The 21,357-nt window shown below is 51.7% G+C and overlaps 8 protein-coding genes across 8 annotated transcripts; 4 read left to right on the top strand and 4 right to left on the bottom strand.

The window, feature by feature from the left end:
• Window positions 1-446: 446 nt before the first annotated feature.
• On the bottom strand, window positions 447-1,697 carry trr1 (thioredoxin-disulfide reductase TRR1; the record flags this gene model as incomplete). Its single annotated transcript, XM_067626937.1, has 3 exons — window positions 447-628; window positions 692-1,591; window positions 1,676-1,697. 3 exons carry the CDS (start codon window positions 1,695-1,697, stop codon window positions 447-449), a joined length of 1,104 nt encoding a protein of 367 aa, XP_067481917.1.
• A 59-nt stretch (window positions 1,698-1,756) lies between these two features.
• On the bottom strand, window positions 1,757-2,302 carry ASPBRDRAFT_457597 (uncharacterized protein). Its single transcript, XM_067625482.1, has one exon. It carries the CDS (start codon window positions 2,234-2,236, stop codon window positions 1,805-1,807), a length of 432 nt encoding a protein of 143 aa, XP_067481918.1. The 5' UTR covers window positions 2,237-2,302; the 3' UTR covers window positions 1,757-1,804.
• Window positions 2,303-2,428: 126 nt separating this feature from the next.
• ASPBRDRAFT_118700 (uncharacterized protein) lies at window positions 2,429-6,969 on the bottom strand (the record flags this gene model as incomplete). The annotated part of the gene is made up of 6 exons (XM_067617188.1): window positions 2,429-3,222; window positions 3,286-3,581; window positions 3,641-3,843; window positions 3,899-4,024; window positions 4,080-5,344; window positions 5,412-6,969. 6 exons carry the CDS (start codon window positions 6,967-6,969, stop codon window positions 2,429-2,431), a joined length of 4,242 nt encoding a protein of 1,413 aa, XP_067481919.1.
• Window positions 6,970-10,244: 3,275 nt separating this feature from the next.
• Window positions 10,245-11,982, top strand: ASPBRDRAFT_27683 (uncharacterized protein; the record flags this gene model as incomplete). The annotated part of the gene is made up of 4 exons (XM_067622418.1): window positions 10,245-11,026; window positions 11,091-11,324; window positions 11,383-11,630; window positions 11,699-11,982. 4 exons carry the CDS (start codon window positions 10,245-10,247, stop codon window positions 11,980-11,982), a joined length of 1,548 nt encoding a protein of 515 aa, XP_067481920.1.
• A 1,283-nt stretch (window positions 11,983-13,265) lies between these two features.
• ASPBRDRAFT_118423 (uncharacterized protein) lies at window positions 13,266-14,910 on the top strand (the record flags this gene model as incomplete). Its single annotated transcript, XM_067617171.1, has 4 exons — window positions 13,266-13,374; window positions 13,446-13,660; window positions 13,751-14,125; window positions 14,182-14,910. The coding sequence occupies 4 exons, from the start codon at window positions 13,266-13,268 to the stop codon at window positions 14,908-14,910; spliced, it is 1,428 nt and encodes a 475-aa protein (XP_067481921.1).
• Window positions 14,911-15,655: 745 nt separating this feature from the next.
• Window positions 15,656-18,739, top strand: kexB (kexin kexB). Its single transcript, XM_067619718.1, has 2 exons — window positions 15,656-17,746; window positions 17,816-18,739. The coding sequence occupies exons 1-2, from the start codon at window positions 15,984-15,986 to the stop codon at window positions 18,585-18,587; spliced, it is 2,535 nt and encodes an 844-aa protein (XP_067481922.1). The 5' UTR covers window positions 15,656-15,983; the 3' UTR covers window positions 18,588-18,739.
• A 323-nt stretch (window positions 18,740-19,062) lies between these two features.
• Window positions 19,063-20,614, top strand: ASPBRDRAFT_52713 (sorting nexin-4; the record flags this gene model as incomplete). Its single annotated transcript, XM_067626938.1, has 2 exons — window positions 19,063-19,356; window positions 19,433-20,614. The coding sequence occupies 2 exons, from the start codon at window positions 19,063-19,065 to the stop codon at window positions 20,612-20,614; spliced, it is 1,476 nt and encodes a 491-aa protein (XP_067481923.1).
• Window positions 20,615-20,857: 243 nt separating this feature from the next.
• On the bottom strand, window positions 20,858-21,336 carry ASPBRDRAFT_193382 (uncharacterized protein; the record flags this gene model as incomplete). Its single annotated transcript, XM_067620613.1, has 2 exons — window positions 20,858-20,992; window positions 21,115-21,336. 2 exons carry the CDS (start codon window positions 21,334-21,336, stop codon window positions 20,858-20,860), a joined length of 357 nt encoding a protein of 118 aa, XP_067481924.1.
• Window positions 21,337-21,357: the final 21 nt, after the last annotated feature.

A 21,357-nucleotide genomic window follows, 5' to 3' on the forward strand; every position in this document is an offset into this window, starting at 1 on the left:
GAGAAACATATCTGTAAGAGAAAAGAAAAAGAAATGATTACTCTATAACGTCTTTCTACTCTATTTTGTATTCACATTCACATTCATGAGATCAGATCGTCGGAAAGGAGGATGATCGATCGAATCATCGAGAAAACAATCCCGTGTATCACAAAACAATAAAACAACAGAATCGCTGGAGTGAGTCTAGTAATATAAAGCAGCCGTCAAGGGTAACAAAACGATGAAAATGCGAACACACACAAAAAAAAAAAAAGAACAATCCATGAGCCAATGTCCTCCCATCTTGGCTATAGCATAACAATGACAGATCCGTCTAGGTCGGTCTAAAAGGGAACTCCAGGTCTAGATAGATCGATAAGAGATAGGAGGGGAATAAAGAGATGATAAATAGGAAAATCGAGGTAATAGGGGATGATGATGTGAAGAAAAAGAAAATGACTCGCTTAAAGCAGAGGGTTGGACTTGTACTCGGCGGCGGTACCCTGAGCGTCCTGCTTGACTTCACCGTCGACTTCCTGGGTGGCAGGCTTGACAGCGGCCTTCTCGGTGGAGGTGGCGGGCTCCTCGCCGGACTCGCGCTCGGCGATGTACTTCTCGGCCTCGAGAGCGGCAATGCAGCCGGATCCTGAGAGTTGGGGTTAGTGAGTTGCAATTGATGGATGAATTTTGGGGATTGGGGAAAGCTTACCGGCACTGGTGATGGCCTGGCGGTAGCGCTTGTCCTGGACGTCACCGCAAGCGAAGACACCCTCAACGCTGGTGTAGCTGGTACCGGGCTGGGTGACGATGTATCCGTCCTCGTCGAGCTTGATCTGGCCCTTGACCAGGGAGGTGGCGGGGTCGTGGCCGACAGCGTAGAAGAGACCGTTGGCGTCCACAACCTCCTCCTCACCAGACACGACGTTCTTGACCTTGAGGTGGGTCATCAGGCCGTTGGGCTTCTCCTCACCGAGCACCTGGGTGGCGACGGAGTTGAAGCGGACGGTGACCTTGGGGTGGGACAGAAGACGGTTGGCCATGGCCTTGCTGGCACGGAGCTTGTCACGACGGACAAGGACCGTGACGCTGCTGCCGTACTTGGCCAGGAACATAGCCTCCTCAGCGGCGGAGTCACCACCACCAATGACGAAGAGGGGCTTGTTGCGGAAGATGGGCACGGCACCGTCGCAGACAGCGCAAGCGCTGATTCCGTTCTGCCAGTACTTCTCCTCACCGGGGAGGTTGAGGCGACGAGCGTTGGCACCGGTGGCAATGATGACGGCGTCAGCAGTGTGAGCGGGCTCGTCGGTGGGACCGTCACTCCATTCCGTCCACAGCTTGAAGGGTCTCTGGGAGAAGTCGACCTTAGTGATGGTCTCGGTAATGACCTCCGTGCCGAAGCGAACGGACTGCTTGCGCATGTTCTCCATCAGCTCTCCACCGCCAATGCCGTCCGGGAAACCGGGGAAGTTCTCGATGTCGGTGGTGGTGGTAAGCTGACCGCCAGCGGCGGTGCCGTTAGCCAGCATACCCTCATAGAGGACGGGCTTGAGTTCGGCGCGGGAGAGGTAGATGGCCGCAGTGTGGGCGGCGGGGCCGGAGCCGATAACTGTGTAACCGGGTTAGATTCTTCCGTCGTTTTCCTTTGCTTCCCATGCGTTTTTTCCTTGGGGAAGAAGACTGATTCACTTACTAACGACGTTGGTGTGCACCATTCTGGAGGCTGAGGTGGAATTGACGCGCAGGGGCGCCTTGAGATTATTCGAGAGGACGGAGGCGGACGGGGAGGAGTTTTGTTGCAGGGACGACGCAGCGGCGGCGGTCAATCCAAGAGAGGAGCGAAGGGTGGAGAAGGGAAAACGACGAAAGGCGGAGGAAAACAGATTGGCGGTGTTGAAGGGGAAAGGGGAGGAGGATTGGGTTTTTTAAGTATAGAAAGGAAGGAGAGAGAAAGCGGAAGAGCGAAGAGGAGGGGGGGGTTAAATGAATTATCCTGAGCCAAAGACAGAGACGGAGAGGCGAAGGAGGGGTGGGGAAAAAGGGCTGGCCGGCACGGATTAGCTAAGGAAAGGGCAGAATTGCACCGAGTGGGGCACAAAGAGAAGGAGATTGAATGAGATTGAATGAGCTGATTCAGACGCACCTTGGGAACTGATTGATAAGGTCGAAAGAACCAGAAGAACAGAGTCAACACGCAAGAATCGCTGGCTAATGTGAAGTGGTGGAAGCCGTCGAAAAGTGGCTCACAAATCATTTGCGGCGAGACCAGGTCACGTGAAATTATTGCTTACCAACCGGGCAGGGCGAGACCCGATTATGTCATCCCTGCCATTATCAATGGGAACAAGTTGGGAATAGCATCACATCACATCAGATTAACAAGAATATATGCAGTCGTCACTCGTTAAATCATATCACACATCACAGAGCGTCTCGGCCCTGCCTTCTATTTGGATCGCCCAAACCACTTCTTCCGCTTCGACACCTCCTTCTCCCCTTCTCCCATAACCATTCCCTTTCCCATTCCCATTCCCATTCCCATCTCTCCTGCATCCGGGCTCACAGGCACCAGTGTCTCTGGAGGCAACACGCCTCCTTCAGCAATTTCAAATCTCCCTCGTACATCATCTTCATCATCGAACCCATCATCCCCGTCCTCCTCGTCTGTCATGCCCTGCTCGACATCGGTATCTTCCACCGGCGCTTTGTCGGCCTTCTTGCGTCGCACTCCCAGCCATTTCTTCCATCCTTTAGGCACCGATGCCGCAGGCGGGTCGTACTCCATGTCTTCGTAGCGTAGGATCGGCACGAGCAACTTGTAGGGGGTCGTGATTCCCGCCGGGTCCCTGGAATTGAGCTCGAGATTAAGCGTGATAGCCAGCCCTCCTTCCAGGTTAATCAACGCCCCGAGCCCATCATCACCCCGTTTGGACGCCTTCTGACTGAGGTTAGTGGGTCGTCGTAGGAAAGGCCCGGGCCTGGGTTCGCCTGACGCAGCGAAGTCTGCATCATCCGTGTCCGCGGTCGGGAAAGCCCCATCCATGCTCATCCGACGCGCAGGTGGTGCCTCGCCCAGATTGAAATCCTTGGTGGGAGGCGGGCCCCGGAGGGAGAGTCGTCGCAGAAGCCCGGTCCGGGGAGGTTTCTCTCCACGAGTGAGAGACAATGTTCTCTTGAGCTTGGCAGGTCGGGGCTCTTCCTCAGTAGGGGCGTCGGGCGGCGTTCCGGGTGGCGTGGTGCCTATCCATCGGTCAGACACAATAACTTCACACCCGTCTCAATCGTTAGGTTGGACCAACTTACCAGGCTTATACTCCCGAATAGAGCACCAATTTCGGCGTGGAAGCAACCGCTTGTTGTTGCGGGGCTTGTTGTTAACATCATGTGTGAAGATGGGCACCATATCCTCGTCCGTGTTACTGTCCATATGATGCACGCGATTGCGTTTGTTAAGCATGTCGGATATCATATCCGTCTCGGGCATGTCGGCGATCGCTGAAGAGATGACGTTTGGCATGTATCGGTAGTCGCGGTCTTTGGGCACGTCCAACTTGGGGTTCGAGTAGAATTGGCCAATCGCAGCCAGATGTACGTCGCCACTGCAAATAGTCTTGGTCAGATATATCGTGGACAGCAGAGGCAGGTAGTTAGGTCTTACCTTAAAATGGTCACCCGGACGGATTTCTCTGCCGCGAGGTCCTGAAGGTCTTCGATCAGATACGTCCGCTCAGCCTTGTGCCGCTTTGATGTCCAGTGGTCATCAAAGATCTCGACTTTGGCGCCGGTCTTGTTCACTAAACTGCCAAAAAGCCCTGCCTTCCCAAGCGACTTGCGGCTGTTGAGGATGTTCTTGACCATGGCCTGCGGAGGTATTAGCATAGTGCGTATAGGAATTAGACAGCAGTCAGTGACATACCACTCGTGGGTACGCCAGAGGGATGCCCAGTGACACGATCAAGTGTCGGGTTTCGCCCCGAACAATCTCCTGATGGCACCGATCCCAGATCAGTTCGCCAGTTTCTTCCGAAATAATCTCGTCCGTCTAGCGTTTCACTGTTAGCAACAAAGCCATACCAAAAGTGTCATCAAATCCTTACCATTCGTTCTGTCCGACAATCCAAGCCGAGGAACGCTACCCCGTCACCCAGCGACATGAACAGATGTCGACTGCGTTGGTTGATATAAGGTCCTGGCTTAGCACCAAGCAGCCAGCTAGGTTCCTCGGTCTCCGTTTCTTCGGGGACACTGTGGTGTTGGAAGAGCAGGTAGTACTTGAATGCAATGTTCCCCAGTCCGGAGATAACAGGCGAGTTCATGAACTCCTCCGGGTAGGAGCCGAATCCCTCGATGATCTCGTGGTCATTCCACATATTGATCATAGGGATCTGAGAGTTGGCGAGGGAGAACAATCCTTGCGAAAACCAAGAGGAATAATTCTCCAGGTAAAAGTCTTCCAGTTCCGCCTTGAACTCTGCAGTAAAGGGCGCCTCGTATTTCTCGCTCAGGTTCTTGATCTTGACCCATTCCTGGAAGTGTGCTGTTTCCGCAATCACCTTGTCGTTAAAGATCTGATCACCACCACCGATCATGACGTGGAACGGACGGGTCTGGTGCTCATTCAGAACATCACGCCAGAGAGGGTCCGGGCCACTGAGCTTGTTGGAGTCCACCGCAGGGCTGAATCCATTTCCCGTATGGAACATGATGTTCATTGACTGTCCCCTGGCTGGCACCCAGAAGCCTAGAGCCGGTCCGTGATTCAGACGGTACGCAACTCGCTGCTGAGTCGGACCCAATTCGATCTCAATGTTGAACCTCCAGAACGTGACATCCCTGCCTGGGTCGGCATACAAGCGAGCGCCTGTGATCTCTTTGTAGCTCCCTGCAGTCTCTCCATCCATGGAATGGATACGGTTGGCCGGCATTGGCTGCTTGACCCCCTCGCTGCTGTAATCGAGAATGCTGGCGGACATTTCAAAAATACCATCGTCATTCTCGACAGACGAGAGATCTTGCGCCTCTGCAGTATGCTCTACAGGCTTGACATACAGAGGTCGTCCATCCCGGCCCAACTTCATCAACCCAGCGGTGGGGTCAACGTACTCTGGTGCCAGTTGAGCATCCTCCCCTCCTACCTGGACGGGCGGAGGAGCGAGGAGATCCATGGGCTGGGCAAACACCCTTAGAGTCGGACGCGGCTCATAGGAGGAGAGCGAGTCTTGTGTGACGATGAGGACACTGCCTCTCCAGGTCTCCTTGTTAAATGGCCCATTGGGACCATCAATGCGGACACGCTTCAGGCCGGCGTAGCGGAGCAGAGGCCCGCTTTGTAAGAAAATCGATGGCTGAAAGCGTTTGTTACCTGTATAGTCCAAGTGGTTAGCCAATTATATGGGCTCATGAACGATTATCTACCGTTGGGTGCTTACCTGTTGACTTCTGAGCGGACGGCTTTTGGGCAAAGTTGTTGGGCAAGGCCCGACTGAGTCTGCGGTTGCTGCTTTCGCCAGTTTCCCACCAGGCCTTACTCCGATCGGCATCAAATCGTTGGAAATCAAAATCAGAGGCTCCCAATCGAGCCACGGCTGCGGTTCTCCACTCAGACAGGGGAGGGGGTGTCGGCGGGGGCACGTTGAACGAGACCTTGGGCTTGGATGGCACATTTGCCTCCACCGGAGCAGTAGGAGGCACGATTGAGTTGTTCAAATACAATCCACTGTCTACGCTCGCCTTGGCAGGCGCCGGGAAGACAGGTGCAGCTCCAGTAGAATTCTTCAACACTCCCTGCTGAGTAGTCGGTCCTTGCATGGAAGCCCCCCTCTCCGGCAGATTACGTTGTGGAGGCGACCTATTGTGATGAGCCGCCGGGTTGGCAATTGGTGGCGCACGGGAGTTGGGCTGATTCGGAACGGCCTTCCTGGCTGGGACAGCCATTCGAGACTGTTCAGGGAACGCTGAATCCGGGGCCGCAGAAATAGGTGGATATGGTTGTGCATCCCGTTGTTTGCCCTGATTCATCGCCCGCGGGCCCATCGGTATTCCTTGGGGAGGGTGGCTTAGAGATACTGTTCGCCTGGGAGCGTTGCCAGTTCGTGCCATCGACCCATCCGGCCATCCCCCATTGAGGTCCTGGGTCTCATCGAAATCACCCTTTGCGGCGTCGTGTGGAAGTGGCACTCTGCTACGTGGAGGTCTGGCTTCCTCGGATGGATCTGGCCCCGAGGGACTGTATCCTGCCTGTCCTTCGGAAGCTGCATGTCGATGATGCGATCGCTTTGCGCCCTGCGCCGGTCTTGGTACGGCCGTTCGTCCAGGGACTGCTCGTTGGTCCACGCTCTCTATCGAGTCGGAAGGCTGCGCTGCTCCTATCGCACGACTTTCAGCCTGCCGCTTCATCCGTTCCTTCAATTTCATTTCAGCCTCTAGAGCCCGTGCCCTCTTTTCCTCCTTGCTCGCACCCGTATAAGTGACCTCGAGCTTTTGGAGCGGCGAGCGATCAGACGCCCAATCCCGTCGCTGTTCGGTTGCAGAGCGAACCGTACTCGACCGACTTATTGGGGATGGCTGACTGTTCGAGGATAAAGAGGCCTTGAGCGCCTCGTCGCCATGCCTGTCGGGTCTCGTGGCCGACGATTTAGAGCGCTTTTCAGACCATACCGGGCGGTCCGGCGATGGCAGGTTTTCTCCTCCCTCCATGTTGTCTTCTGGGTACACGTTTCTCCTGTAGCTTTTGCTTCTAGTAGAAGATGAACGCGACCTATGATGACTCTGGACTCTGCTAGAATTGGCTGGATACGGTGGCGGTGGCCTTGAATTGGTGGGGTTGGCGTAAAAGTCGTTATCCTCGTAGTAATCCGGCGCAGCGGACTTCACGACATGGGACGGCTGTCTTTTGTGCGATGGGGCTGTATAAATACCATTGGTGGACACCTGCTGCAGATTCGTGGGAGCTTCCGTGGCAGGGGCGGGGAAGCGATCTGTAGCCATGTTTGCGGTGTAACACGCAGCAGCATGCGATGTACTTCGTAGCCTGGCCAGTGATCGATTGGAGGCGTGTGTTTCAGATCGGTGTTAGTCCTTGGTTGGTAGTTGATACGTAGTCACTGTGGCGCATTCAACCAACTCCGACAAACACCCTGTAAATGATAGCGGTGGGGATTATACAATGATTTTGGATTGATCGGAAACGGGAATAATGCCTCGATTAGAAGTATATAGCATTGCAGCTTGAAGGCAGTGTTGGCAACAGTATGCACTGCAGGTGGCGGAAGCCTAGTAGTGGCCTGCCTAGTTGGTGGTTTCCTCACGTTCGGGGTATATAAGTCGGAGATAATAGTATAAACTGTATGCAGTATGTGATGATAGTAAGTAATAACTACAGATCGGCCGGTGGAGTAAACAGCCGCCAAAACAATGGGAAAGAAAGGAAATGGAAGAAAGGGAATGTGAGGAATGTAGAAAGAGGGGGAAAGGACGAAGAGAAAAGAAAAATATGGAGCACGGGGCAGAGACAATGCCCAACGAGAGGCGTAATGCTAATATACGATGGAAATGGGGATTTGATCGTTCGGAGGGGGGACGAAAGGGAAGTACAACCAAAATGTCAATCTAAACCGGTGGCTGGTAAAAAAGCCCAGCCCTCTCTCTTCTTCTCTCCTTCTCACCTCACGTTTTTTCTCGTTACTGCGGGGCGTCCACCCATGAGCTCTGCCAGGTACACACTGACTCGGCCTTTTTCTTCCCGCTAACTTTTGTTCTATTCTTGTCGATTCGGATCGTCATTGTGAGGATTTCTGTAGAGTTTCGTTGAGCAGGTGTTTGACCAAATTACTGCCGTCAACGTCGCCCCCGTCTGCCACCTCAGAATGCCTCGTGTACATGTTGGACAGTGTTGTCAGTTTAGCCAGCCTTGAAGGAAATTTATCGTCAATCGAGCCCCTCTGTCATACATCTGTCACCCAACATCATGGTCAAGAGTTAAGCAAGGAATCGAGGGTGGAAGTATATTGTGCAGCCTAGACAACTTGCATCATGGCTGTGCGGGTGTTGCACGGGCTTGGCATGAAACACCTTACTGGGACCATCACCACTCGATGGCTGAGGTCATTGTGCACGTCCAACTCTCGAGCAGCACTGATACTTGACAGTCCTAGTGGTTACATGTGTGACTAACAGTTGTAGTTCAGTTCTCTGGCGATTTCCAACTTTCAGGTCTGTTACGCCAGTGCTCAGTGCTGTATCTGCTGTGTTGTTTACGGCTTAGCTCTGGTCACATGACTCAGTATACCGGCCTTACCATATGGGGTAATCCAGCGTTGCCTTGTGCTCGTATCGAATCTGATATCAGCTTGCCTTGCGATACTATCCTCCTCACTAAATAATCAGTGTAGAATCTGAGTCTCCGACATCTTTAGAGACCTGGTCCCATCCATTGTCTTTATCTAGCTCTCATGGGTTGTCCGTAGGTGGTATAGAAGATAAACGATGCCACTTCAAAATGAACGGGGAGACTGTACTTAGCACCGGCAGAGATGGCCTCGTTCCGATGCACTACCAGCTAAATCACCAAGTATGTACCCTCATTATTTACGCCAACATTAGTCTTGGAAGCCAGGGATGGGCTTGGTCTACCAGTTCCAATTGCCACGTTGGATAGCAAGAATGTGCGATCCCGAGATAGATGGAGTAGACTGAAGGGAGCCTGCATCTTCGTAGAGATGTCAATGGTTATGCATATTCCTGAAAAGTGCATAATAACAGTTGGCTCTGCTGTAGCGTCACATTGGAATTATGGTCACTGTGGGCTCCAGCATCAAGAAGTATATACTACTACTAATGAATATCCCTTAGTACTTGAGGAGCTAAGTATTCGGTGGAAAATTGCCTAAGATGGAGACGACCACGTAGAACAGAAGTCGAGTTCTTCCTATTTGAAGAAAGGTTGCAACCTTCTACTGTAAGGCACACCGATGGATGCACAATCAAAATCAAGAGTTAGTAATTGATAACGAAGCGGTGAGAAAAAATTCCAAGCTAAAACTGATCAAAAGAGAAAGCATAAGCAGAGTTTGCCTCCAGTGCAATGAAAAGGTAATGGAAATCCCCAAAACGGACTTTATCAGACACATCACATGTACCTTGTTCGCTCGTTCCCCTTCATGCTATCCCATTCATGTATGTATCCACGCTTCAGTGCACTTACTACTTAAGGATCATACTCCATCTTGTAGCTAGTGTGATCTATACTCTATCAAAAGCCTACTCCGGAGTACACTCCTTCTTTGCATATCAATAATTGGATGATGATTTGCCCCCACAACGAATGGGGTTTGTCGCTCATCTACTGGCTGTTCACTTGACTAAGATCCCTGCCCTTTTATCGTATTTGATGAGTCGCTTTGTAACTTTGATAGGAATGATCAAATAGCTATAGCATCAAGACTGCTATTCATAAAAGGTAGTTGACTTCAAGGTATGCACAGGTGATCATCTGTACTGGCCCGACGGGTCCCTTTAAGGCAGCTGCTGCTTAGGAAATGCTATCTTACATCCATTGAGTGGCCACGTCAGCACACTGGAGCTTGTGTAAAGTAGGCTGATGTTGAATAAGTACAAATGAGAAAACGTCGAGAAAGGGGAAGAGTTACCTGGACTGATGGGATGGCCAAACTTATGTTTATCGGGCTTCTGTGGTTTTGTTCCGCGCCCCGTTAATTCAATTTGTCATGCGCTCTTATGAACAACTGAATTGGTTAGCTAAATGAACCCTTGTGCAAAGGCAATCATGTTATCAAAGCACGGAAAGCGTCCCGCGGTGGGGCTCAGAGTTGCTTATCAGCGATAACTCTAAGTAGTAATAAATGCAGCCTTGTTATACTATCGCATACTATAGCAGCCCCTAGCAGAAACGCCAGTGGTGGATCCTTCGTCTATGGGAGGATGCATGTACGGACATCTAAAGCGGAAAAGACCCCGACTTGATTACAAAAGAATCAGAAGAATAGTTAATATGTCAGCAATGCTTGTAGAGGACAACTTGTTATGCTTACTAGTCGATTAGCTAGTCAGATATCACTGCAACAGTGAGTCTTTCACAATTGAGACTAAGCTCCGAACAGTCTAGCTCATCATTGATCTCATTAAAACAGCCTGAACAATTCCTGAACTGTTATTCTTGAGGCTGTCGCTGGTTGACAATTGATCTATCTGGCAATCTCTTTCTTAATCCAAGGCTGAAAAACCATCTCTGGAGGGACACAAAAATGCAGTCAGAAGGAGAAAAAGACACATACAGACCAGGCGACGTCGAAACCACATCCTCCGAAGGCGTCCGCAGCGATGAAGCAGCACATGCGCCAACAACCTCTTCCCCCCCACCCTTCACCACTACTCGCGCGAATTTCACCATCGCCGCTCTCACGGGTGTCAGCTTCCTCAATACAATGGGATCTGGAATCCTGACCGTGGCCCTCCCACAAATGGCGATCGACCTCCACTTAAACGAAGATATCCTACTATGGCCCGCATCGGTCTACGCGCTCGCAGCGGGTTGCACTCTGCTGCTCTTCGGATCCATCGCAGATGCAGTGGGAGACAAGATAATATGGATATCTGGCAGTATTCTGTATGCGATCTTTACTTTGGCTTGCGGCTTTGCACAAACGGGGAATCAGCTCATTGCGTTTCGGACTCTATTGGGTCTCTGCATCGCAATGTGCTTGCCATCTGCAGTCAGCCTAATGACACGCAGTTGCCCCTCGGGGAAAAGGAGAAACATTGGATTTGCATCGATGGGAATGGGACAGCCCTTGGGCTATTCATTGGGGCTCATCCTCGGAGGTGTGTTCGTTGACACAATCGGATGGCGCTATGGATATTATATAAGTGCCATCATCAATGCCGTCTTATCGGCCACGGCTTTCTGGGCGCTTCCCGCCGTTAGCAAGCCTCACGGAGAGCCGTGGTATAGGCGCATGGCTAAGATTGACTGGATTGGGGCAGTCATTATTAGTATCTCGCTGGCATTGCTGTGTTTCGTGATGGCGTGAGTGGTCCCTTAAGTCTTCCTCGCTTTTGACTCTATTTGGCTAATGCAATGTGTCTTGCAGTGAACTCTCCGGAAGTTATCGAAACATCCGCACCGGTTATGTCATTGCTCTTCTTGTTGTTTCACTGGTGCTCATCCCCGCATTTATCGCGTGGATGAACTGGCGACAGCGGAAAGGCCAACCAGCCCTTATCCCCAACAGTATATGGCGTAACACCACGTTTACCTCGACATGCATCATCGTATTCTTTACCTGGGCGGTTTTTAATGCCTTTCAATACTTCTCATCACTCTAGTAAGGCCGACGTTTGTCTCTTTACGGATATATGACAAGTAGCTGACAATCATGGCAGTTTCCAGAACATTCAACATCACTCTGCTCTCATCTCGGCTGTGATGTTTCTACCCCTAGTAATCGTCGGGGCGCTCACCAATATTTTCACGGGCTATGTAGTGGATAAAGTGGAAGTACGAACTTTAGTTTTTGTCTCTGCCTGTATCAGCACCATCTCTGCTCTGTTGATGGCATTGGTCAAACCGAGCTGGGGATACTGGCGGGGGCCGTTCGTGGGGATGCTTCTGAGCCCGCTTCATCCGGATGGTACGTTTCACTTGGGAGTAACGGCTGAATGATGCGGACGAATCTGATCCACTAACCGGAGAATATAGTTCTTTTTACCGTCTCTAATCTGATCATTTCGCAGGCTTATCCGGGAGAAAATCAAGGGCTGGCCGGGGCTGTGTTTAATGCCGTCTCACAGATTGGAAACTCCGTCGGGCTAGCCGTCAGCGCTGTTATTGCTGGATCTGTTACAGCACACTCGGATGGCAATCTGCTGAAAGGGTACGAAGCAGCCTATTGGCTGATGTTTGCATCCATGATAATAGTCTGTTTTGTCAGCTTCGTGGGATTACGTTCTGGCGGGAAAGTGGGCAGCAAGAAGGAAGTGTAGACTGTTCTGTAGACTAACATCACTGTTCCTATTTCCATAAGCCCTAACACTGCGGAACACTCAGGCTCCGATTCCCTTATCGTCAGAAACTGTTGCGATTTAGCCACTTAGAGCAGGTACAGGGCGGGTTAATGCATTTCAGCGGCCAGGCCGTGATATTGGCCCGATCCAGACTGGCTACTCTGCCTCCGGTCTGACATTGCCGACGGAAATGCGTAGGAGATGCTTATGGAAGCGGGATTGGGCCGGCGATCCTTCATGTAGCGGTGGGCTTTGCAGACAATAGCTGCAGAACTCAGTATATTCCTCATTAGTGTTCTTTCTGGTCTTGTTGGCACCTTTCCACCTCACGTCAGACATGCACCAATATGATCCTACAGCATAAAAGTCACCAATTAGGTCATGTATGGATTGCCAAAGGACGATAACGACCTCTGTTGAGTCTACAATCCAACAGGCCGTAACGTCTCGATCATTCCCGCGTGGTCTTTTACATTGAATTGCCAAGAAAAATATATGAAAAAAAAAAGGCTTATTATTAGGCATCCTGGACTCCAAGGGCTGCCAGTCAGCAGCCCGCGTTCAACCGGCATACGAGTCCTCCATAATTCTATTTCATCATGCATGTGAGGACTCACATGTTCATGAAGTCCGGGACTTGGATGGACCTTTCCATTACTTATAATACATTGATGATGAAACCCGTTACACTTTGGTTTTCCCAACTCTTGTAGACTCAAGTAGGTTTACAGACATTAAGTTTGGCTTTTGCATGATTATCATTGAATATCCTCGGACCCCAATCAGCCACGCAACGTATACTCGTTCAATAGTCTATCCCTGTCCAGCGTCCAAAGCCTTTTGGCCCCATGAGCGAATACTCACTAGGCTCTGTTTGGGAGGGGTCCCAATCCTCGCATTCTTTTCCTGAAGGATGCCGGTAGCAGAATCCCACGGCGTCCAATTCAATCCAATGAGATCAGCTGTACCATGCTGGAGTGGCCAATCTATCGGCATTACTATATGGACAGTTAAGTTCCGAATGACCTCATCGGAATAGTGTCATATTCGTTGGCTCAATCAGGATGCTTCGGTAAAGTATCATGCCAGGACTGCGTGATAATTCCGGTTTTAATCAAGAGGCGGTCTACGCTGGAGGATTGGTTACACCTCTTGGATATAAAAGGGTACTACGATGCCCTTTTTCAGAATGCTAGTAATACCAGGCCATCACCCAGTGATTTGTCTCCCTCTCTTGTTGAAAACGGTCTCTGTATATTACTATGTCTTCATACAAGGTTGTTATTGTTGGGGGTGGCCCTGTCGGGGCGCTGGCAGGTTTATATGCGGCCCAGCGAGGCTTTCAAGTGGAGATTTATGAAATGAGGGATGGTGCGTCTTGCCTTACCTTTTGCTTCTGACATGCGTCGACATCCTGTTCTAACGGATGGTTGTGCATTCAGAGTACAGCCAGGTCCAGACAGCAACTGCCTTCTCTGCTAAGAGTATCAGTTTGACCCTGTCCGAGCGTGGCATCAAGGCTTTGCGGCATAGCCAATGCAGGGGCCTGGCAGAGAGGATTCTTTCGACAACCGTCCCCGTTTATGGTCGAATGGTGCACAGCAAGTATAAGAAGCGACTGACATCTAGACGCATTGCATATGATGTTCATGGGCAGGTATGCCAGGACCCTCTTCAGCTTGCTAAATCTCTCTCAATGTCTATCTCTTACATGCAACCATCCTGACACTCTCTCATTCATATGTAGGCCCTTTATGCTATCAGCCGCTCCGAGATTAACCAAAGCTTGCTACAAGAGCTGTCTGCCTTCCCCAATGTTCGCGTATTTTACAAGCACCGGCTCAATGGCTTGGACATGAGGCAGAAGTCTGCCACTTTCCAAAACATCTCTCGACCTCAGGATCCCAGTCATGAGACCAGGTTTGACCTACTGATTGGTGCTGATGGTGCCCACTCTTCAACCCGGTTCTTCCTCTCTCGCTATGCCAAAATCAATATTACTCAGAAGTGGGAGGATATCTTCTGGTGTGAGCTTACCATTCCTGCGGGACATGCCCTTCCGATGGATTGTCTGCACATGTGGCCCCAGCGCGACTTTATGCTGTTCGCCTGTCCGGACAAGGTATGCATGCTGCACAGATCATTCCACAAGACGATGTTATATTGACACCCTTCTAGGAAGGAACACTGACTTGCAATCTGTTTGCCCCGGAGAACGTCTTCCTGGAACTGAAATCCTCTGGAAGGGTTGCAGAATTCTTCGAGAAGAACTTCCCTGGTATCACTCCAGACCTCATCCCCACCGACAACCTCCAGAAACAATTCAAGTCGAAGCTTCACCACCCCATGATCGACATCCGATGCTCCCCGTATCACTACCAGGATTCGTGTGTTCTGATCGGCGATGCCGCACACGCCATGGTTCCCTTTTACGGTCAAGGCATGAACACCGGCTTCGAGGATGTCCGGATATTGTTTGAGGACTTCCTCGACCAACGAAGAAGCTTCCCCTCCTGGAAGGACAACCTCTCCTTGAGTTATGCGATGCAACAAAAAGAGGTATTCGATACCCCCGCAGCGATTGTAGAAGACTACCTCGAACAGTACACCAAGTATCGCCAGCCGGATGTGCACATTATCAATGAACTGGCGTTGCAAAACTACAAGGAGCTACGACAAGGCGTGTTCAAGATGTCTTACCATATTCGCAAGCGTATTGAAGAGTTTCTGAGTCTCCATGCCCCGCAGCTGGGCTGGGCAACGCAGTACCGCTTGGTGGCGTTTGAGACGATGCGATATACCGATGTTTTGCGACAGGTCCAAAGGCAGGGATTGATCTTGAGTGCGGTGGCGTGGACTTGCGTGCTGCTCTTTTTCCTTTTGTGTCTGTTGTCGCTTCGTCTGTAAGGAGCGAACTGATTGTAATACCGGGATCGACTGGACATACTACTTTGTGATTTATGTGGATAAAAGCTTGGACATAGTTTGATTAAAGTGTTAGTTATTAATTATTGTTTGATCGAAGTCTACACTAAATCGTTGCCAACCCTAATGTAACCTCATTATTTTTCTGTAGTTTATGGGGGTTTTAGTATCTTCGATACAGGACTCTCACGCTCCAATTACTATGAATCTATGATAGTATTGAGCAAGCATATTGCTACTGGTACTGGCAGTTGAGGGATTCTGTTCTTTAGATTTAGAATTGTTATACATCGTATGGTTCAATTAAGTTTAGGCCCTCGGGTTAAACAGTTATTAGAACATAAGTTCGATTTGACATGGTTTCCCAAGATCGACCGACCATCAATGCGGGGTATGACTTCATATATGGTCGATCAATTCTACCTGTATATGACACTATTACCACACGATGCAATAACGTCGAACAAATGAATGGACCCATGCATAATAGGCGTTCTATCACCTGCATGATCATACATAATACATACAGTTAACTATGCAATGTGACCGGGCCGGATTAACATGACCTCCGGTTCAACGGGGTCAAAAGGGGCAGCCAAGATCTGCTAGACCCAACCAGGCTAGCGGCCGGCCAGCAGAGGCGGTGATCTCTTTTGGGCGACGAAAAGGCAAAAAGTGGATCGGCGAAAGGCAAGTTGGAGTCGGGAGTTTGGTCTTCCGCCCCAGGGCCGCGTATTAGTCTAGCTCTCTCTCTATTCATTCAGGCCAACTCGTCAACTCTCTCCCTCGCTTTCATTCAGAATTCATTATTTCGTTTCACCGTCTTGCCATTCCTGCCACTTTTAGCTCCTATTATTGCTTTTGATTCTCGGTTTTCCTTTTTCCCCACTGGGTGGCGCTCCTACAGACCGACAACCTGGCGGACTTTCCTTGCTTCTAGCTGTACACCGGGACCCGCCTCATACCCAGTGCGTGCTGGTTCATGGCAAGCCTCCTACTTGGCCTGATCACATCGCCCTGAGAGAGAGAGTTCGCCCAAACTCTCCCCCCAAACGATGCGTCTTACAGGTGGTGTCGCTGCGGCTCTAGGCCTCTGCGCTGCTGCCTCCGCTTCTCTCCATCCCCATCGTTCCTACGAGACCCATGATTACTTCGCTCTACACCTTGATGAATCCGTCTCGCCGGACGACATCGCCCAACGTCTAGGGGCTCGCCACGAAGGCCCCGTCGGAGAATTACCTTCACATCATACCTTTTCGATACCCCGTGAAAACAGTGACGATGTCAATGCGCTGCTGGATCAATTGCGCGATCGTCGGAGGTTACGCCGTCGCTCCGGAGACGACGCCGCTGTCCTTCCCTCCTTGGTCGGGCGCGACGAAGGCCTAAGTGGTATTCGTTGGTCCCAGAAGCTGGTCCCCCAGAAAAAGCTCCATAAGAGAGTGCCGCCGACAGGATATGCTGTCAGATCGCCTGCGAATACTCAGAATGATCCCCAAGCCCTTGCGGCGCAGAAACGCATTGCCTCGGAGTTGGGCATCGCGGACCCCATCTTTGGCGAACAATGGCATTTGTACAATACTGTTCAGCTGGGTCATGATCTTAACGTGACGGGAATTTGGCTGGAGGGCATTACGGGGAAGGGTGTCACGACGGCTATCGTCGATGACGGTTTGGACATGTACAGCAACGACCTTAGGCCGAACTATTTTGCGGCGGGGTCTTATGACTATAACGACAAAGTACCGGAGCCGAGGCCGCGCTTGAGCGACGACCGCCACGGTACAAGATGTGCGGGTGAGATCGGTGCGGCGAAGAACGACGTGTGCGGGGTTGGTGTTGCGTATGATAGTCGCATCTCTGGCATTCGCATTCTCTCCGCACCCATTGACGATACTGATGAGGCTGCGGCTATCAACTACGCTTACCAGGAGAACGATATCTACTCGTGTTCCTGGGGTCCTTACGATGATGGCGCTACAATGGAAGCGCCGGGAACTCTGATCAAGCGGGCCATGGTGAATGGTATCCAAAACGGTCGGGGTGGAAAAGGCTCGGTCTTTGTGTTTGCAGCTGGAAACGGTGCCATTCATGACGATAATTGTAATTTCGATGGTTACACCAACAGTATCTACAGCATCACGGTGGGTGCCATCGATCGGGAGGGTCAACATCCTCCCTACTCGGAATCCTGCTCGGCGCAATTGGTCGTCGCCTACAGCAGCGGCGCGAGTGATGCAATCCATACCACGGACGTCGGCACGGACAAGTGCTCGACTACCCATGGTGGAACTTCGGCGGCCGGTCCGCTCGCTGCGGGAACCGTGGCGCTGGCCCTCAGTGTTCGGCCAGAACTCACCTGGCGTGATGTTCAGTACTTGATGATTGAGGCGGCGGTTCCCGTCCACGAAGACGATGGCAGCTGGCAAAACACCAAGAATGGAAAGAAGTTCAGTCATGACTGGGGATACGGCAAGGTGGACACTTATATGCTGGTGCAGCGCGCAAAGACCTGGGATCTGGTGAAGCCCCAAGCCTGGCTTCATTCCCCCTGGCAGCGGGTTGAGCATGAGATCCCGCAGGGCGAGCAGGGCTTGGCCAGTTCGTATGAGGTGACGGAGGATATGTTGAAGGGAGCTAATCTGGAACGGCTGGAGCATGTCACGGTCACCATGAATGTTAACCACACGCGCCGGGGTGATCTCAGCGTGGAGTTGCGCAGCCCTGACGGTCTGGTCAGTCACCTCAGCACGCCCCGGCGGCCAGACAATCAAGAGGTGGGCTATGTTGACTGGACCTTCATGAGCGTTGCTCATTGGTATGTATTCTCTTCCCCCCCCCCTCTTCTTCTACTCAGTTGTAAGATCTCATACTAACGCCTATCTAGGGGTGAGTCCGGAATTGGCAAATGGACTGTGATTGTCAAAGACACCAATGTCAACGAGCATTCTGGGCAGTTCATCGATTGGCGACTTAACCTGTGGGGTGAGGCGATTGACGGAGCCGAGCAGCCTCTTCACCCCATGCCTACGGAACATGATGACGACCACAGCTATGAAGATGGGAACGTGGCTACCACGAGCATCAGCGCCGTCCCTACGAAAACCGAGTTGCCTGATAAGCCCACTGGTGGCGTCGATCGCCCGGTGAACGTTAAGCCTACAACATCCGCGACACCGACGGGTAGTCTCACGGAGCCTATTGATGATGAAGAACTTGAGAAGACCCCTGCTACAGAGGCTAGCTCAACAGCGAGTCCTTCCCCGACCGCCGCGTCAGACAGTTTCCTGCCTTCTTTCTTCCCCACGTTCGGTGCGTCGAAGCGGACGCAAGCCTGGATCTACGCCGCGATCGGCTCCATCATTGTATTCTGCATCGGTCTGGGCGTCTACTTCCATGTGCAGCGCCGCAAGCGTATTCGCAACGACGACCGGGATGACTACGATTTCGAGATGATTGAGGACGAGGATGAGCTGCAGGCGATGAATGGACGGTCGAACCGTTCACGTCGCCGGGGCGGTGAGCTGTACAATGCTTTTGCGGGCGAGAGCGATGAGGAACCGTTGTTCAGTGATGAAGATGATGAACCGTATCGGGATCGGGGGATCAGCGGCGAACAAGAACGGGAGGGCGCGGATGGAGAGCATTCCCGGAGGTGAAGTGCAGTTAGATGAGCGTTTTGATCTTATTTCGGACAGTGTTAAACTCGTTGGATGACCTGCGTTGAACGATTTTCCAGCTTTGTATGCTGCATAGAGAGAGCGTGTATATACCATGCATGTGTGCACCATCTTGATTCATTTCATTCTCCATATCTTCTTTTGCCGTAGTGGTGAATCCCCGGGCTAAGTTGGGGGTCTTGGCGATGACGCTTCCCGTCGCTGCTTTGGAACTTCCTCCGCATCTCGTCTCTTCTGCTGTTGACCGCCCGCCAACCAACCTCCATCTCCTCACTCCTCCCACCTTATCTTGCTGTCTTGCTTCTAGAAACCCCCCAGTTTAATCTAAAATCCGGGTTTTCCCAGCTCCAACTACTGTACCTCGCGACTGATCCCCATCTCCACCCACTCCAACGCTACCCACCCAGCCCTCTCTGCCGGCTCCAGGCGGCAGGCAACCTAACCCAACCCCTCGATGGATCAGCACGACGACTTCGACAGCGTCTCATGGAGACATGACCCGGACAGCGATCTCTCGCGACCCACAACCTCCGGCACTGATACAGAGGAACAGCAACCATACCCCCACGATGTCAATGGCAAAAGGAGGATGAGCAACGCTCAAGAAAGCCCCCAGGCTGGGCCACTGGCGGATGCCGTCGACCTGGCGGGCATCGGCGACGGCGTGCTAGAGTGTCGGGTAGATTCGCCGTTGAAGGAAAACGACGGGACAAAAGATGCGTATATCTCATATTTGGTTACTACTACGGTGGGTTGTCTCTATTCTCAGCGATCTCGAGGGGAGATCCATGGGCGGCTGCAGTGTATGCTGACTAGAACTGTAGACCGACTTCAAGTCCTTCCAGAAACCCGAGTTCACCGTGCGACGAAGATTCACCGACTTCTATTTCCTATACAAGACACTTTATCGCGAATATCCGGCGTGCGCTGTCCCGCCGCTGCCGGATAAGCACAAGATGGAGTATGTCCGCGGCGATCGGTTCGGTCCCGAATTCACTACCCGACGAGCATGGTCTCTACATCGCTTCTTGAAACGACTTACCCTGCACCCCGTGCTTCGTCGTGCGCCTTTGCTCGCCATCTTCCTGGAATCTCCCGACTGGAATGCACACATGCGGTTGCGGTCTACGCGCACTTCGACCAGCACCTCGGACGGCAGCGGGGTTCCTGGTATATTCGACAACTTCACCGATACTTTTGTCAACGCTTTTACCAAGGTGCATAAGCCGGATAGACGGTTTATTGAAGTGCGGGAGAAGGCGGATAAGTTGGACGAGGATCTCAATCATGTGGAGAAGATTGTCGCCCGGGTAGCTCGGCGGGAATCAGATCTTGAGACAGACTATAATGACCTGGCTACGCAGTTCCGCAAACTAGTACCCTTGGAACCGGAGGTGGAGGTTCCCTTACAAGTCTTCGCAGCCTCGGTAGAGGAGACGGGGCGCGGGCTCAAGACGCTCAAGGATCACACCGATCAGAACTATCTGGGGTCGCTGCGGGATATGGAGGCGTACATTGTCTCCCTTAAAGCCCTCCTCAAGACGCGCGAGCAGAAACAGCTCGACTTCGAAGCGCTGGTCGACTATCGGAATAAGGCGGTTGCGGAGCGGGACTCCCTCGCCTCGAACCCCTCGTCCTACTATGCCTCCAACCCGCTAACCTCCTCTCCGGCCTCGTTTATTCGGTCCAAGATGGAGGACATGCGCGGCGTCGACCACGAACAATCACGGCGCGAGCGGGTGCGGAAGCTAGAACTCCGCATCGACGAGCTCACACGTGAGGTCGAGTCGGCTAAAACGACGTCGGAAATGTTCGACGAGGAAGTCGTGCGGGAGGTGGCGGACTTTGAGCGCATCAAGGCCGTGGAATTCCGGGATACGCTGGGAGCGTTGGCCGAGAAGCAGATCGAGTTCTACCAGGGAGTACTGAATACCTGGGAACGGTTTGTGGCTGAGATGGAGGGAGATTTGGAAGAGGAGCATGATCCCGGCATGGGGGAGAGGTGATAGCCATCAACTATTACCATTACTTTACACTTAGGTACTACTGATTATGACACTGTGATATCGCACTAGCCATGTTTTTTTTGATCCTTCTTATTACCATTACGGAAAGGAGACTGTTGCTTCATGAATGAATAATCTCATTACGGCGTTCCACTTTTTTCTTTGTTCTCTTCCTCCAATTATTTGTCCATTAGAAATCCACCCTCGCTCACCCTCACAAGTGATCATGATAAAATAACCCAATTAATTCCCCACCAACCTCTCCCTAACCCTCTGACTCTCCGCCCACTCCAAATCAAGGGGACTCGGATCCCTCTGCGCATTAGGATCCACCACCGCCGGATCCAACGCGCGAGTCGTATGTCTTCGCACAATGTTCTATACAATCATACACCGAACAGGCACTTTGATATCAGACAACTAGACCTCTTGCAAGTGCACAACACACCAACACGTAACAGAATTATGCGCAATGAGGATCAAGTGCGGTTAGTACTAACCTCCCTATACACCTGATTCGGCGTCTTGCTTCGGTTCTTGTCCTTGTGGGTCTTCTCGTCACCATCACCATCACCGGACGTTAAATGGAGGTACACTTCATGGTCGTAGTCGATTCTCTGTGAGGATGGGTTGGCGAAGTTGGCAGATAGATGGAGTTTTTCTTCTTGTGTTTGGGCTTTGGGTTTGGGTTTGGATTTTTGGGTGGTGGTTGATGAGGACATCTTTGTAGTTATGGTAGTAGG

The sequence above is a fragment of the Aspergillus brasiliensis genome (genome assembly GCF_001889945.1).
Source record: "Aspergillus brasiliensis CBS 101740 unplaced genomic scaffold ASPBRscaffold_3, whole genome shotgun sequence".
Lineage (NCBI taxonomy): Eukaryota > Fungi > Ascomycota > Eurotiomycetes > Eurotiales > Aspergillaceae > Aspergillus > Aspergillus brasiliensis.

What these genes read in the sequence shown, in the direction of transcription:
- ASPBRDRAFT_457597 (XM_067625482.1), bottom strand. Translation starts at nt 2,236, where the DNA reads ATGATTTGTGAGCCACTTTTCGACGGCTTCCACCACTTCACATTAGCC.
- kexB (XM_067619718.1), top strand. Translation starts at nt 15,984, where the DNA reads ATGCGTCTTACAGGTGGTGTCGCTGCGGCTCTAGGCCTCTGCGCTGCT. An exon ending in TTCATGAGCGTTGCTCATTG is followed by an intron (nt 17,747 to 17,815) that starts GTATGTATTCTC and finishes ACGCCTATCTAG; the next exon opens with GGGTGAGTCCGGAATTGGCA.